The sequence below is a fragment of the Cydia splendana genome, chromosome 13 (assembly GCF_910591565.1).
Source record: "Cydia splendana chromosome 13, ilCydSple1.2, whole genome shotgun sequence".
NCBI classification, from domain to species: Eukaryota; Metazoa; Arthropoda; class Insecta; order Lepidoptera; family Tortricidae; genus Cydia; species Cydia splendana.
In genome coordinates, this window is record NC_085972.1 from 14,154,866 (window position 1) to 14,172,585 (window position 17,720).

The window sequence follows — 17,720 nt, forward strand, 5'->3', positions numbered from 1 at the left end:
TCACCCCCTTGAAAACGTAAAACTCGAGTATAAGAGCGCCTTAAGGGGTAAATGGTTGATACTAGTACTGTTTCAAAGTCTCTCTAAAAATGGGACTGGTACATTCATCCTATAATATCTTAGTAGTTAACAATATAATCATTTTTGTACAGTTTTGTGCATCCTATTGTAGTAGCACTAGGTACACACTATAGTTCAATATAGTAGAAGTAGTTATGGTCTAACTAATGGTATGGTAGTAATAGTAGTACTATAAAAAATGCAGTGTTTTAATACTTAGTTCAAGTTCAGTATTGAAATCAATAAACAAGACAAGGTATTAGAGTGAGATTAAATTGTGGTAAAATAGATTACTTACCTACTTGCGTTTGGAATGAATCTGAAAGAATCATGAAAATTCTTACCATCCACAATCTCATACAGGAAAATAAATAATCCCTAAAATTCCCTACTTATTTTAATTTCACAACTAAACAAAATCTCAGTCCTCTATATTTTTTTCTAGTAAAATCATATCTTATAAGACATCAATGCCTGGGTGCAGAGAGTAATTTACTTTCAATAAATAACAATATAAAAATCACCACTGACACCAAAAAGAAATTTCTCTATAGGCTCTAGGGTCCAAATATTGCAGAGAGTAAATTAATAAATTTTTGCTCCAAAAACTAAAAAGTGTAAGGGTCGGTTGCACCAACCATAGTTGACGGACTAACGTCACTCTCAGCAGTGAAGTACGAAGCTTCTCATACAATAAAAATTCAGCGAACACTTTAACGGTGGTGTAACCCACCCTAAACGACACAAACTATATACATATTCTAACGGAACTTCAATTAGATTTCCCTATGAATATCCACGCCGGTTGAGGTTGTAATACAGTTTCCTGAGGTCCATGAGCTCCTGGTGCGTGCCGCGCTCGGCGACGCGTCCGTCGTGCACGACGCATATGGTGTCAGCGTCCCGCACCGTGCTCAGGCGGTGCGCGATCATCACGCACGTGCGCCCGGCCTTCGCCAAGTCCAGTGCCTCTTGCACCACCTGAAAACAATGTCGCTGATGAGTTACAAGTTAAAAGTTGTACATTGTAGACGTGGTTACCAGCATGTTACCAGCCCTCGGCCCTATTACCTAGGTAGTAGAGTTCAAGCGAGTGGACAGTTCTTAAAGATTGATAACTTAATAGCGTCACTGATCCTAGCGTTTAACTAACGTTGATTGTGGCTTGTCACTGGTTTGGTGGTCAATTCGAATGGTCAGGTATTTTAATAGCTAGTTTGTTAGTGCACGACACCTTGCACTTTGTGACTATGCGCTGAAACTTGGCACAGTTGATTCTTAGCTGGTCATGAGCAGATACAGACCGGGAGACCTCGAGAGGCACGTCTCATTTAGTGGGGGGGAGGGGGGGAAGTTCGACGCCGCCGCGCTTGACTTGGAGCAACATTTCTCTAAAACTGTACCTATTAGGGCATGTAATATATCATTTTCGAATAAATTAAGGATGAGGAATCTAGTTTTGGAACAAAAACAATGCACTTTCTAACAAAAAAAAGCATAAAGTAGAAAAGACTAAAAAACGTATTTTTGATTTTTTCATAATTACCAATTTTTTTTTAAAGTGTAGCAGGAATCTGAAAACAAAAAATACAATCGTAAAGCTACACTTAATACGTCTAAGAAAATATATAGTTTATTATACAAAACTGTTGATAAATGGGAGATAAAAAATAATATTAAGCGTGGGTCAGAGTGATCTCAATACAAAATATTATGAATGTGGGAAAGTTACCTATAATTTGTTCTACAATCGTTTATTTTTCTTGTTTTTCGTAAATAACTCGTAAACGGTAGCCCACAGCAAAAAAATATCTGTTACGTAAATAATCTGTTTCAGATTTCTTATAAAATAAGTGCTACTTTTTATCGCTACCATCAATATAAAAAAAAATATTGAAGGGAGAAAATAAATACTTAGGTCCCCTTTTTTGCCCGATTTTTTAGTCATTCGTAAATAACTCGTAAACGATCGCCAATAGCAAAAAATTTTTCGTACAGGAATAATTTACATAAAATTTCCTACAAAAAAGGTAATTCAAACTTTTTCGCTAGAATCAATATTAAAAACGATATTAAAGAGAGAAAATAAATTCTAAGGTCCGCTTTTTAAATATTGATCCTAGCGAAAAAGTTTGAATAACCTTTTTTGTAGGAAATTTTATGCTAATTATTCATGTACTAAAAATTTTTTTGCTATTGGCGATCGTTTACGAGTTATTTACGAATGACTAAAAAATCGGGCAAGTGCGAGTCGGACTCGCGCACGAAGGGTTCCGTACCATATAAAAAAAAAAAAACAAAAAAAAAAAGCAAAAAAAAACGGTCACCCATCCAAGTACTGACCACTCCCGACGTTGCTTAACTTTGGTCAAAAATCACGTTTGTTGTATGGGAGCCCCATTTAAATCTTTATTTTATTCTGTTTTTAGTATTTGTTGTTATAGCGGCAACAGAAATACATCATCTGTGAAAATTTCAACCGTCTAGCTATCACGGTTCGTGAGATACAGCCTGGTGACAGACGGACGGACGGACGGACGGACGGACGGACGGACGGACGGACGGACGGACGGACAGCGAAGTCTTAGTAATAGGGTCCCGTTTTACCCTTTGGGTACGGAACCCTAAAAAGGGGACCTAAGTATTTATTTTCTCCCTTCAATATCTTTTTTAATATTGATGGTAGCGAAAAAAAGTAGCACTTATTTTATAAGAAATCTGAAACAGATTATTTACGTAAAAGATATGTTTTTGCTGTGGGCTACCATTTACGAGTTATTTACGAAAAACAAGAAAAATAAACGATTGTAGAACAAATTATAGGTAACTTTCCCACATTCATAATATTTTGTATTGAGATCACTCTGACCCACGCTTAATATTATTTTTTATGTCCCATTTAACAACAGTTTTGTATAATAAACTATATATTTTCTTAAACGTAATAAGTGTAGCTTTACGATTGTATTTTTTGTTTCCAGATTCCTGCTACACTTTAAAAAAAAATTGGTAATTATGAAAAAATCAAAAATACGTTTTTTAGTCTTTTCTACTTTATGCTTTTTTTTTGTTACAAAGTGCATTGTTTTTGTTCCAAAACTAGATTCCTCATCCTTAATTTATCCGAAAATGATATATTACATGCCCTAATAGGTATAGTTTTAGAGAAATATTGCTCCAAGTGAAGCGCGGCAGCGTCGAACTTTTCCCCCTCCCCCCCACTAAATGAGACGTGCCTCTCGAGGTCTCCCGGTCTCATGACCAGCTAAGAATCAACTGTGCCAAGTTTCAGCGCATAGTCTCAAAGTGCAAGGTCCCCATACAACGGTGTACAGTAACAAACCAGCTATAAGAAAGTAAACAACAAACAAACAGGAACCGGTGACGTAACTTTAAGTTAGGTAATTATATCTAATTATCTATGGGCCTTGAGATATCTGAATATAGAGAACTAAATAAATAGGTACACGGAGAAAATTTTAAGTAGCCCGCATACGGAAAATACATGGAAAAATGATACAGCATGACGTTTGTAGCCGGCACAATGTTGCGTACGTAGTTAAGCGTAAGTAGCCGCGCTACTGATAAAAGTAATTGGTACGGCTACGTAATTTACCACTGGCACGTTTTCCTACGTACAATAAGTAGGTAGGGTGTTTGCTACTTACAATAAGTAGCTGTCGATACGCCCAAAATTATCCATGAAAGCACGGTGTATATTACGTATGTGTAGGTTTGGTTAGGGTCAGGTCCAGTAAATAATTGTATTGCCTACGTATTTACGTATGCCGGACAGGTACTGTAGTTGCTTAGGTAAAGTATATAATGGTGCGGCCTACGTATGTACGTATGGCGACAGGTAACCTACTTGATCAGGTAAAGTTTATAATGGTGTGGTCTACGTATGTACGTATGCCGGACAGGTACTGTAGTTGCTTAGGTAAAGTATATAATGGTGCGGCCTACGTATGTACGTATGCCGGACAGGTAACGTACTTGATCAGGTAAAGTTTATAATAGTGTGGTCTACGTATGTACGTATGCCGGACAGGTACTGTAGTTGCTCAGGTAAAGTACATAATGGTGCGGCCTACGTATATACGTATGCCGGACAGGTACTGTACTTGCTCAGGTAAAGTACATAATGGTGCGGCCTACGTATGTACGTATGCCGGACAGGTAATGTACTTGCTCAGGTAAAGTATATAATGGTGCAGCCTACGTATGTACGTACGCCGGACAGGTACTGTACTGGCTCAGGTATAGTATATAACGGTGCGGCCTATGTATGTACGTATGCTGGACAGGTAACGTACTTGTTCAGGTAAAGTATATAATGGTGCAGCCTACGTATTTCCGTATGCCGGACAGGTACCGTACTTGATCAGGTAAAGTATATAATGGTGCGGCCTACGTATATACGTATGCCGGACAGGTACTGTAGTTGCTCAGGTAAAGTACATAATGGTGCGGCCTACGTATGTACGTATGCCGGACAGGTAACGTACTTGTTCAGGTAAAGTATATAATGGTGCAGCCTACGTATTTACGTATGGCGGACAGGTACCGTACTTGATCAGGTAAAGTATATAATGGTGCGGCCTACGTATATACGTATGCCGGACAGGTACTGTAGTTGCTCAGGTAAAGTACATAATGGTGCGGCCTACGTATGTACGTATGCCGGACAGGTAATGTACTTGCTCAGGTGAAGTATATAATGGTGCGGCCTACGTATGTACGTATGCCGGACAGGTACTGTAATTGCTCAGGTAAAGTACATAATGGTGCGGCCCACGTATGTACGTATGCCGGACAGGTACTATACTTGCGCAGGTAAAGTATATAACGGTGCGGCCTATGTATGTACGTATGCCGGACAGGTAACGTACTTGTTCAGGTAACGTATATAATCGTGCAGCCTACGTATTTACGTATGCCAGTCAGGTACCGTACTTGATCAGGTAAAGTATATAATGGTGCGGCCTACGTATGTACGTATGCCGGACAGGTACTGTACTTGCTCAGGTAATGTATATAACGGTGCGGCCTATGTATGTACGTATGCCGGACAGGTAACGTACTTGTTCAGGTAAAGTATATAATGGTGCAGCCTACGTATTTACGTATGCCGGACAGGTACCGTACTTGATCAAGTAAAGTATATAATGGTGCGGCCTACGTATGTACGTATGCCGGACAGGTACTGTACTTGCTCAAGTAAAGTATATAACGGTGCGGCCTACGTATGTACGTGTGCCGGACAGGTACTGTACTTGTTCAGGTAAAGTATATAATTGTGCGGCCTACATATGTACGTATGCCGGACAGGTATCGTACTTGATCAGGTAAAGTATATAATGGTGCGGTCTACATATGTACGTATGCCGGACAGGTATCGTACTTGATCAAGTAAAGTATATAATGGTGCGGTCTACGTATGTACGTATGCCGGACAGGTACCGTACTTGTTTAGGTAAACTATATAATGGTGCGGCCTACATATGTACGTATGCCGGAGAGGTACCGTACTTGATCAGGTAAAGTATATAATGGTGCGGTCTACGTATGTACGTATGCCGGACAGGTACCGTACTTGTTCAGGTAAAGTATATAATGGTGCGGCCTACATATGTACGTATGCCGGACAGGTACCGTACTTGATCAGGTAAAGTATATAATGGTGCGGTCTACGTATATACGTATGCCGGACAGGTAACTTACTGGCTCAGATCCAGTGTGTAATAGAACATCCTACGTACGATGATATGCCGGTGAGGTACCGTACTGATTCTGGTCCAGTATATAATGAAATATCCCACGTACGTAGTACAGTCGCCATCAGATATATCGGGGCGGACGAGGTGGTCAAAAATGTCTGAACACGCACTGTAACACCTTGACAATAAAGGCATGTTCAGATATTTGTGAGCTCGCTGGCCGCTCAGATATATCTGATGACGACTGTACTACATACGTGGGATATTCCATTATATACTGGACAAGAATCAGTACGGTACCTCACCGGCATATCTACGCTACGTACGTAGGATGTTCTATTATACACTGGATCTGAGCCAGTAAGTTACCTGTCAGGCATACGTTTAAGTATACGTAGGCCGCACCATTATATACTTTGCCTGAGCAATTACGGTACCTGTCGATACATACATACATAGGCCGCACCGTTATATACTTTGCCTGAGCAAGTACAGTACCTGTCACAGTGTATGTACATACGTAAAACACAATTATTAAGAGTTTGTGCGAAAAAACATGAGTCGTGGTAGGTAAAGGAACTAACTTGAAGGTTGATACTATCGTCATGTCAAAACTCATTTTTTTCGCTCATCAGACTCTAGCCTCCTGAGTCCCTGAGGCCTTTATAAAGGCTTTAATCCAAATCGAATTTTAGATTAAAATAAAATAGGTACCTACAAGGTTCCAAATTCAAAACTGCAAAAATGACAAGCGGGACTCGGGAGGCTAGAACCCAAATCAGTACGACAACTGACCAGCATAAATATTATCTAGTGTAAGTATTAAGTATAATAGGCAATATTACGCAAAACTGCGTGGGGGGCGCCACTAGAACAAACAGTAAACAAACCTCCTCGATGCATCAATGTCATATTTGTTCGTAACAAATAATCTGTGAGAACTGGTCTAAAAACTGTTTACGGCATAGTATATTATAAGCTACTCTTATATGGTTTACAGTTTGTGCTAGTGCTGCACTCTGGCGGCAGAACATTGCAGTAATACTCCCTATACCATTATAATTATACAAAGCTACTATGTAGACCTATTAGGACACACGATAATAGTACAATAAATATTATACGGTACGGTACCTGGCCAACTTATCAACATACGTAGGATGACATTTTATTTACTGATCCTGAGCCATTATCGCACCTGTCCAGCCATGATATTCTCCTATCAACATCATTGACAACAAATTTTAGGTTTAATATCAATGCAAGTATGGATTTCGGAACGACGAGGTATTGGAGTTTTGGAACGACATTGCTTAGAGAATTACATGGCAGATTACGTAAACGTAGTTTTGCATGATTCTTCAATTTAATAAAGTAAAAAACCGCATTAACTTATAATTACTTGGAGCTTTACAAATATTAAGTACCTATTTAAGCAAACCTATTCAAGTACGATACAATTTTTTTAGGTAAAGGACTGCTAATTGAAGTGAGCTATTAGAAAAAAATATGCATTTGAGTGTTTCCAATGTTTATGTCAATAGAAATATTACAAACAAACTAACATAAACTAATCAGTTTGAAACTGTATTATTTTACAACATTTTATGACAGATTATTGTTGACCATTATTTTAATACCTATTACAAACAAAAGTACTATATTAATACTATGCTTAAGATCAAGGCTTATTCCCACTAGTTACCACCACGTTGTTACCAGTGGTAACTACTGGGATTTTTTTCCCCACCTTTTACCACCAAACTAAGATAGTGGTAACTACTGGGTATTTTTTTAATCTCGAATGTAAACGCTGCATACGTTGTCGTCAACGAAACTGTTTACCGTTTCGAAAAACTTGTAACTGCCATAGACTGTGTCTTTAAAATATACCAATCAACCGGAGCTTGCTATCCCGAAGAATGTAATGATCTGTGGGTTTTTATCCAATTGGGATTCTACAACATAAGAACACCATTTGATAGACGCTCACAGGTAGTGATCACTCTGTTGACTGATCTAGGACTCTAGTGACTAAAACAATAATGACATTCACTTGTTACTTCTGTAATTGTAAATTGTGTTACTATTATTTCTGATTTAAGACATGTTTTAAGGGTGTACATATGTTCCAAAAGAATAATAGACAAATACAAAAAAATACTGAGTGTACGAATAGTAACAAAAAATAGTAAAATATCAAATGACTGCATAGTCCACTTCTATTTGTATTGTTCTCTCTTCTCGATTATGTAGCTAATGGCATGTGCTTCTGATGACACTTGTTTGAAAAATCCGTCGCATATTTCCGCGCGAGAAAACTTCAGAGCCACTGCGCCTTTCCGTTTTCGAGCCGGCGATACGTTTCTGACATATGCCAGAAGCATAAGACAAACGTTCCTTACAGTCTCTGTGTCGTCATCTGAAACAATTGGCAATGGTTATTTTAAAAAGTAACAAAAGATCATAAAATCGTATAAAGGCCATAGTCGGCTTTCCATAGTAAATCGGCCCTTGCGTTAAACAGACTGTTTTTTTGAAGTGAAAACTTCTGTAGCGGCGCTGGGCACTTTTTGAGGTGGGGAAAAAATGATAAACTCAAGACAGCGTAAGGCGATCACGTGACCGTAAGGCGATCATGTGACCGTAAGGTTTAGATGGCCACTCATTTAGATGGCATTTAAATCAATAAAGAAAAACTCAATGACATAATTCAATAAAGCGACATCTTGATGATATCGCTAATAAAAGTGAACTCTAGTACTGGTGAATAAAACTCAAAATATCATGACCAAATATATTAAGATGCGAGGTCTGCAAGGTAACTTTACAATTTCTATTCGAATTTTAAACAATTAACGCTATAAATTTGAATTTCAAATTTTAAACAAGCTCACCAACAACCTGCGACCAGCAATTTCGTAACTAAAGTTTTTCAATAGAAAGGAGGATGGATCAATTATACATAGTGCTGCAGACATTTTGGACTAGTCATTGAGTTTTCACTTCTGTCGGCACTCCCGGAGTGCAACCTGTTGTTTTTTTTATGGCTACTTCTTCTAGTGACGAATATTTATGCTAAGTATCAACATCCTATTTGTGACATTGTGACAGTTTTTCACTTTAAATGTTTTTTTATTGTCATAAAAAATAGAAAACTAGGACAAAATTAAAAGTTCAATATTTTTTTTTGCGATTGTTAAGTAGTGACACCCCTAGAGTTTTTTCGGATCGTATGGTTATGACCGACTGGTCTACTATTTGCCAGAACATCAAAATTTTCCGAGTGGTACTTCCTGTCAAAAATCAGCAATATGTGTCGTCAGCAGCAAACCGACTTACTATAATTAAACATCAAAATTCCATTTCATAACAAATAAAATGATAAAAATTCATGTCGCGGGGCGAGGTAATGAGAGTCGGGGCGGGGCGGTGCGTGGCCGTTCTGTATGATAATACTATTATTTATTCTGTGATACCGGATAGTAAGTTTGCTTGATTTTGGGGTAAACAAATTGAATCTAAAACAGTCACAGTCATAAATAATAAATACTTAGCTCATTCTCTTTCAGTACTGCCAAGTATACATAGAAACAAGAGAAGCCACGCACAGAACAAGTTGTGTATAGGAATAAACCTGTCTCTAGTCCCCACCATTTAACTTTCTAGTATGTTTAAAATATTCATAGTACGGATTATTGTAATAAGGATAATTGTACGTTGACAGACAGACGGACGGACGGACAATATAGTTATCCTATAAGGGTTTAGTTGTTTCCTTTTGTTTTGGGGTACCCTAAAAACAAGTTGAACATAAAAATAAATGTTATATTACACTTTTTATTTTAATAAATATAACAAATTGAACAACTTACGTGGCAGATCTGGTACGGGCCTGACTTTGGGCTCGGAGATGTTGCTCAGCGGTTGGTGTTAGAGCCAGTCCTATTTGGGAACAGCTGTGCTTTGCTGACCTGTTCACAAACAGTATAAACAATATAGTAGGGAATATAATAGTAGAGTAGGGGAGGAAAAATGCATCGGCACATATAATACGAGTATAACTGTGCATTATATAAGTACCATTCATTCTAGTACATTCTTAGTTAAGTAAAGAGTAATAAAATAGAGTCATTTTATTTTATATAGTTATTTCTACATAAACACAGTAGTCCATTTAGGTAAATTCAGTGTGTTTAGCTAAGTAATTTTTTTTGTTCATAGAAATATCTAATTCAAATTAAAGTTGTAAAGGCCAGCCACACTTACCCCACACCCACACATAAATATATCCTTATGTATAAGTAGAATATGATAGCTACCTTAGTGTCCCTAATTTCTTGCCCCATATTGAATGTCTTCTGGTAGGCGCCAAACATGTCATAAACGAGCACATCTCCGCTCTCCTGCACACACAGCAGCTGCTCCCCGTCCGACCAGCCCATGTGGACCAGGACTCCGCTGTTCCACTGCAAATATCACAGATGATGGTATGTTTCAAACTACAATGCCTGGGTCAAATCCTTGTAAAGGCATTTTTCATTTGTGTAATATGCTAATTGATTCAGATGTTTAAGCGTGAAAACAGACAGACTGAGAGTAGGTACCTCTTTAGCATTTCTAATATTATTTAGGGATTAAGGATCAGGGATATAAGAATACAAAGGTTAACAGGACACTTGAAAATGTGTGGTTAACAACATTTTTAACTTACTGTTAACAATATTTTTAAAAGGGAATTTAGATATTAAATAAATTACTTACCAAAATCTTTGATATAACATTCCCTACACAGTTGTAAATTGTTATGACAGGTTTGGCAGTGGTTGCAATCCTGCCAAACTGCTTCCGGTCCCGCACCACAGCAATAGGCACTCCGTACAGGGCTCCACTGATGATCATGTTGTCTAGGCCCTCATCCATGGACCAGTTCATGTTGTAAATTTCTAAACGCCTGTAAAATATTACTTAAAGAATTTAAATTGTAACAAAAAATAAAAAAAAAACCGGGCAAGTGCGAGTCGGACTCGCGCACGAAGGGTTCCGTACCATACAGCAAAAAAAACAACAAAAAAAAAGCAAAAAAAAAAACGGTCACCCATCCAAATACTGACCACTCCCGACGTTGCTTAACTTTGGTCAAAAATCACGTTTGTTGTATGGGAGCCCCATTTAAATCTTTATTTTATTCTGTTTTTAGTATTTGTTGTTATAGCGGCAACAGAAATACATCATCTGTGAAAATTTCAACTGTCTAGCTATCACGGTTCGTAAGATACAGCCTGGTGACAGACGGACGGACGGACGGACGGACGGACGGACGGACGGACGGACAGCGAAGTCTTAGTAATAGGGTCCCGTTTTACCCTTTGGGTACGGAACCCTAAAAATGGTTTCAGTCATGTAAAATACATTTGTAGTTATTTTTTATATGTTTCACTATTCTTCTCTTTCCGAATAGACTCTAAGCTAAATTTCATATCTAAAATGGCACCTATGGGATGGTGCTAAGGATATGGCAGTACTCCCTTTCTAATAGTATATTCCCTTTCTAATATATACTTATTGTAAGTGTATGGTGGCAAGAAAGATGCCAGCTCAGTTGAGACTTTTTACAATTTAATCATTTCTGACAATGTTTATGCTAATTGTTAATAGCAAGGTATCAACCAAACAAGGTAGATAACCACCTGTCTGCTTATTATATTTTGGGCACCTGCTGCATTAGTATAATTTTATTAATTCAGTGTTTTTAAGTATGAAAAATTATGAAGATATAATCTAGAATGATTCCTATCCATCCGCTTTTACATATAAAACGCTCACGCCCCGCCCGGAAAACGCGCCTGTGTGACGAAGCCTTTAATCAGTCAGTTTTTTAGGGTTCCGTACCCAAAGGGTAAAAAACGGGACTCTGTTACTAAGACTTCGCTGTCCGTCCGTCCGTCCGTCTGTCACCAGGCTGTATCTCATGAACCGCGATAGCTACACAGTTGAAATTTTCACAAATGATGTATCTCAGTTGCCGCTATAACAACAAATACTAAAAATAAAATAAAATAAATATTTAAGGGATCTTTTTGCTCTATTTTTTTTGATGGTGCGGAACCCTCCGTGCGCGAGTCCGACTCGCATTTGGCCGGTTTTTAATCATTTGCAAATTAGCAAATCACATTTCACGTCAAAATGGCCGCGACACATTCTTCCCCAGACAAGCCTACCATTTAAACTTATAAATGGATAATAGATTTGACGAACATCTTTAATGAAAATGAATGATTTTAGTATAGAACAAAATTAAATAATTATTCTGTTAACAACTATTATTTTAATTTAATTACCTATCACCAACCCATAGATATATATGTTCAGGCAATTACATATCATCAACTAGGTACTTACACAAACAAATAACACAGTAGGTACCTGTTGCTAACCGCCTCGTGATGGAAGCCGGCTCCAAAGGTGGTCAGGGGCAGAGCCCCCGCTCTTGTTGATGCTTCAATTTAATGTTCCGAGGTTCCTGGCACTTAATACACAGACACAGAACCGTCACAGATAGTCTTTTCACAATTAAACAATTTTTAATACACCGCCATAGCAAAAACGTGCCGACGCTCGTTTGTTTTCTCTTGCGACTGGTATCAGTGGTTTCCCTTTTCTTCCACGGTGTTGCCAACTCGGAATTTGAAAAAATACCAGACTTATGTCTAGATTCTAGATTATGCCAGAAATATGCTAGATAATTTTGAAATGTGCTAAAAAAATGCTAAAACTTTATATAGGTAATTGAAAAATGTAGTTATCTGCCTCTTTAAGAGTGATAGAGAGGCAGACAACGAAATTTCGATTTTAGTGTTTCTCGGTAGGCCCTTTGACTCGACCTGGGGGTAAGCTACCGCGAACAATTTCTATCGTTCGATCGTCTATTTGCCTCTCTATCGCTCTTGCGTATTATTCTAGCAAAAGAAAGGCAAATACACCGGGCCTGAGCGCTTTCCAATCCCCAATCCCACGAGTCATGGGTGGGATACGATTTATTCTAATCCGCTAGATTTGACATGAAATGCGTTATGTTGGCAACACTTGCCAAGGACACGCTTTCTAATAACGCATCTTTATTTAAGTACGCCAGCTACGTAAAAATACGTACCTTGACGCACCTACACCAAGACCAATCGCAAAACGCGTTCGACGTATTGCCTCTCTGTCGCACTTGTAAATTCGTACGTAAGTGTGACAGGGAGGCAACACATCGAACGTGGTTCACGGTGCGAAAATAGAAAGATATAGTTCGTACATTTTATATTTCGCGTAACAGATTTTTAATTATGTTTAGATGGTTAAGGTTTGGACAGGACAATTTAGATTCATTGTTTAGTTATTTTAATCATAGAATGACTGAATTGTATAGTCCTGGGAGAATATTAATTTATCGATTGACGAATCCATGATTTTATCGAGAGGTCGCAGTGGGATTAGGCAATATAATTATATGTCACCGTAAAATTGTAAACACTCGTCAGTCGTCAGTTTATAATATCGCTAGTTAAATTATAAACGGACGGTAGGGAGATTACAATCTAACCTAACCTAACCTACGTTAGATTATAAACTAACGGGTTCACAATCCTACGGTGTCATATCCAAGGAAAACGCCACAAATGGGGTTGGCCGATCAAAGTATTTAGCAGATGGCGCCAGCATAGCTTGCCCTGTAGGGAATGCAATAACCGGCCGAACTTCATAACCAGTTTCGGTTACGGTTATGCCCGAAAAATAACCGAATATCGGTTAGAATCGGTTACGGTTATTTTCAACAAAAAATGATAAATTTACAATGAAGTCATTAAAAAATTACGAAAATAAAGGTACAGTATTAGGGAATGTGAGTATAAGTCTTCGTTTTTAATAAAACACACAAAATACTGTAAAAGTAAAATATGACCTTGGACGTGATACAATATTCAATAAAAATTTTTCATAAATAAGGTAAAGGGCCCCAAGTTCGTGTTAGTACGTTATTTCGTTAGTTTTGTTTCTGGCGCAAATAATAAGGAATTCAAATATTTTTTATTCAAATTATACATATGAAAAAAAAATGTATTATTTAATCTCTTCAATAAAATAATAACCAATATTTTAGTGATTAAACTGAGAGTAATACGACGGTCGAAACTGTCAGACGGCCGCGAGCAGCTGTGTTGTATGCGTGCACTTTTTTTAGGCGTAAGGTGCGCGCTCTCACTTGTTAAGCTTATAGGAAGGAAAAGCTAAACCCATTCGAATAAAAGTTTTTGGGAGTGTTTCTGTGGGTTCCTTAGTAATTGATTTGATAAGAAAAAAGACTGAATATATGCATAGAATTACCTTAAAATTGAAAATAAATCGACTCACGAAATAGCGGTCATTTTATTTTTCGTGTGTCTCCTATTTCGTGCCACTAACGAATCAAGGTTTTTCTAGATACATTATGAGTGCTTGTTTTTAAATATAACATCGAATAAAATTAAAAAAATAAATTAGAAAACAATTAATGTATTTCATCAAGTTTCGTTTGAGCGAAATTCGGTATACGTTTTTTTCACTAGAATTCTCATAAAACGAGTTTGAATGTGACCCGAGTTAAAAATTTTAAGGTATATTCCACGTATATTCTCATATTAACTACTAGCACAATTTTATTTATAATTCAATTTATTTGATTTATTTTTGTCTATGTTTATATTTAACGTATAAGATAGTACATTTTTTTTGTAAATAATTATTATTTGTATCTCCGTTTTAAAACTCTCGGGTCTTTCGAGCCCGGTCATTTACAAAGGCGTGCGTGGGGATATGGATCCAACACGTAGAGGCCGTTTGGAGAAATTTGATTTCATATAGAACGCCTGCTGGAACCCATTCACGGGTACATCAATAGATACCCGTGAACCGGTTTCAGTTTAATTATTATTATTATATATTTTTAATTTATATAGTTCGGCTTATAATCAAGTATTAAAGTACCCATATGGTTTACAAAGTCTTAATTCAACCATTAAAGTCGACGAGTACAAAAAACTTTTAGCTAGCTCTCAATTTAACATTAATTTTAAATATTACTTTTAATTTGACCTTACAATTACTCGTAAGTAGGTAAGACCGTTAAATATTTAAAATGATTATCAGCAAATTATCACCAATTACTCTAAGAAAACTTTATTCCGAAACAGGGGACACGAATTCACGAACTTAGGAGCTGACCTAAATTTGTATCACGAAATGGGAGCCAAATAAGAGGTTCACGAAAAAATTCGAAACAAAGAACTAATATAACTTACTCAAAAGCTTTCAAGGTATATGCTTAGTAATATTTAAAAAAAATATACAAACTCTCAAGAGCCTTAACCTGCCAAAACAGGGGCCCTTTACCTTAAAGGAAGTAAATTTGGTATATTTTCATTATTAAAGTACACGAATGACAAAAAATATAGTCACAGGCGTCACAACCAAAAAAGGCAGGATTTTGTAGTGATAAAAACATAGAATTTAAGTCTTTCCACTTGCAAACACAAATCCCATTCTTATCGAACCTAATATATATGCTGCCTCCTTTGCCCAATTTTTTCATCGAGATCGCAACGTTCCGGTAACATTAGTTTTTTTTGCCATTAAAATTTTTGCGAGCCCGACACTTATAAAAATTGTCCATGAAAATATGACGGCCCTTTTCTAAATATGACTGGAGAAGTTTAGCCACTACCTTGCCTGTATGGCCTTGCCCTCCAATTTCAATATCATTTTTCCCTCTGTACATATGAGATTGGAGGACAAGGCCACCAGGAGTGGCTAACACATACATTTTGATGCCATATTTGTGGCGTTTACCTTTAATATATTGGCGAATGCCACTCCGGCCTCTAGACAAAATTAAAGATTCGTCTATGCAGAGATTCTCCCCTGGGGTATATATTTGGGGGTATAGCTTGCGTGCTAGCGTCAGGTGACTGGGTCCTTACGTACTGGCATGGGCTACGTAACATACGTAGCTGCTACATGTATAACAGTAGACCGCACACGTATAATGAATCGGCATATTTACTCATTATGGCGCTGTCTACGTATTATACGTAGCTTGCGTGTTAGCGTCAGGTGACTGGTCCTTACGTACTGGCGTGGGCTACGTAAGATACGTAGCTGCTACATGTATAACAGTAGACCGCACACGTATAACGAATATGCATATTTACTCATCATGGCACTGCCTACGTATTTTACGTAGCTTGCGTGCTAGCATCAGGTGACTGGGTTCTTACGTACTGGCATGGGCTACGTAAGATACGTAGCTGCTACATGTATAACAGTAGACCGCACACGTATAATGAATCGGCATATTTACTCATCATGGCACTGTCTACGTATTATACGTAGCTTGCGTGTTAGCGTCAGGTGACTGGTCCTTACGTACTGGCATGGGCTACGTAAGATACGTAGCTGTTACATGTATAACAGTAGACCGCACACGTATAATGAATATGCATATTTACTCATCATGGCACTGTCTACGTATTTTACGTAGCTTGCGTGCTAGCATCAAAAGCATGGATTAATCGGTTTTTAGAAGAGTATTCTAGACTGTGGTCTCAAAGTAACACCCGAAACGAAAAAGAGACAAAAATATGTGTAACTTTCCCCGTAATTAACTATAGCCAAACATGTTTTGCCAAAGAAAGGCTATGATGTGAATCTATTCAAATGTGTAGTAATTATTGTTTTAGCGTCTGCTTTAATCGTATGTTTTAAAGTTTGAAGTTGTGTAGCACCCGAAACGTCCGCCTGTCTGTCCCCGGCTTTTCTCCGTGGTGGTTAGTGCTAGAAAGCTGAAATTGGGCATGGATACATAAATCAATCATGGCGACAAAGTAGTAACACAAAAATTACAAAAAAAAATTTTTTTTAGGGTAGCTCCTGTACAACATATTTTTTATTTATTTTCGCCTTTAATCCTGTGATGTGGGGTGTCGTTGGATAGATTTTTCAAAATGAATAGGTGTCACCATCAACCATTTTTTGATTAAGGGAATATTTCCGGAAATATTCGCATTGAAAGAAAAATAATTATGATATCTACGAGAAACAGTTTTTATTGTTAAGACTAATGTATTTTATAATAATTCAGCATTTAATACTTATGTTTTTAATCGAATTTATTAAAAAGACAATATTTTCAATAAAATGAGCCCTGATTTCGTATAAATCTGTCTTAGATTCGTACTCGTAACACCCGAAACGAACCATGAGTAACACCCGAAACAGGTAATTTATTTTATTAAAATTAAATAAAAAGTGATACTAAGTGTTACTTTAGTGTTTCAGTAGACTATAAGGACTATATTACTTGACATAAATAAAACTGGAGGTTACTTGAGAAAATTCGCTAATTTATGCATTTTGGTACTGATGGTCAGAAGCTATAGGCCAATTCGCGTAACACCCGAAACAGCTACTTTTTAGTGAGTCTCTCGTTATTACTCTTATACTTTAAATTATGTGTGTTCAGGAAAAGAAAATATTATCAAAGTAGTAGATGAATTAATAGTTTAACCTCCTAGTTCCTGTTACTATATCGAATAAAACCTTATTTTATGAGTTCAAGTGTAACACCCGAAACGGTGGAATGACCCATTTACTGGTATACTCTTGGGTCGTCCCATTAGTTTTTTGTCAAGTTCTTAAATTAGTCCCATTCTGCTTTCGTCACCCATTCTACATTCGTCAAGTTCATCGGTGGTCTTTTTCATATTGGGTTATACTTGGTTGTTTGCCTTTTTCTTATTTCGGCTTATTCCGGTATTCGTCATCATCTTCTTTGGGCATGTTCGATGTTAGTCAATTTCTTTTTTTAGTCTCATTCGTTATTCGTAATATCGTCTTTGGTCTTATTCTAATTTCGTATTT

The 17,720-nt window shown here is 37.4% G+C and overlaps 2 protein-coding genes across 2 annotated transcripts in view; both read right to left on the bottom strand.

Moving 5' to 3' along the window:
• Nucleotides 1-217: 217 nt before the first annotated feature.
• LOC134796153 (ATP-dependent translocase ABCB1-like) overlaps nucleotides 218-17,720 on the bottom strand; it is a 38,055-nt gene continuing 20,552 nt past the window's right edge. The window contains exon 23 of the mRNA XM_063768125.1: nucleotides 218-1,041. Coding sequence (XP_063624195.1) covers nucleotides 847-1,041 — 195 coding nt within the window. The 3' untranslated portion in view covers nucleotides 218-846. The remainder of the gene's footprint in view (nucleotides 1,042-17,720) is intronic.
• Nucleotides 9,656-10,746, bottom strand: LOC134796155 (vacuolar protein sorting-associated protein 16 homolog). The gene is made up of 3 exons (XM_063768127.1): nucleotides 10,545-10,746; nucleotides 10,103-10,249; nucleotides 9,656-9,754 (listed from the first exon to the last, which is right to left on the bottom strand). The coding sequence occupies exons 1-3, from the start codon at nucleotides 10,713-10,715 to the stop codon at nucleotides 9,701-9,703; spliced, it is 372 nt and encodes a 123-aa protein (XP_063624197.1). The 5' UTR covers nucleotides 10,716-10,746; the 3' UTR covers nucleotides 9,656-9,700.

Coding starts and splice junctions, on each gene's coding strand:
- LOC134796155 (XM_063768127.1), bottom strand. CDS start 10,715: ATGAACTGGTCCATGGATGAGGGCCTAGACAACATGATCATCAGTGGA. Junction 10,250..10,544: donor ATGTTATATCAAAGATTTTG/GTAAGTAATTTA, acceptor TGATATTTGCAG/TGGAACAGCGGAGTCCTGGT. Junction 9,755..10,102: donor AAGAAATTAGGGACACTAAG/GTAGCTATCATA, acceptor GTTTGTGAACAG/GTCAGCAAAGCACAGCTGTT.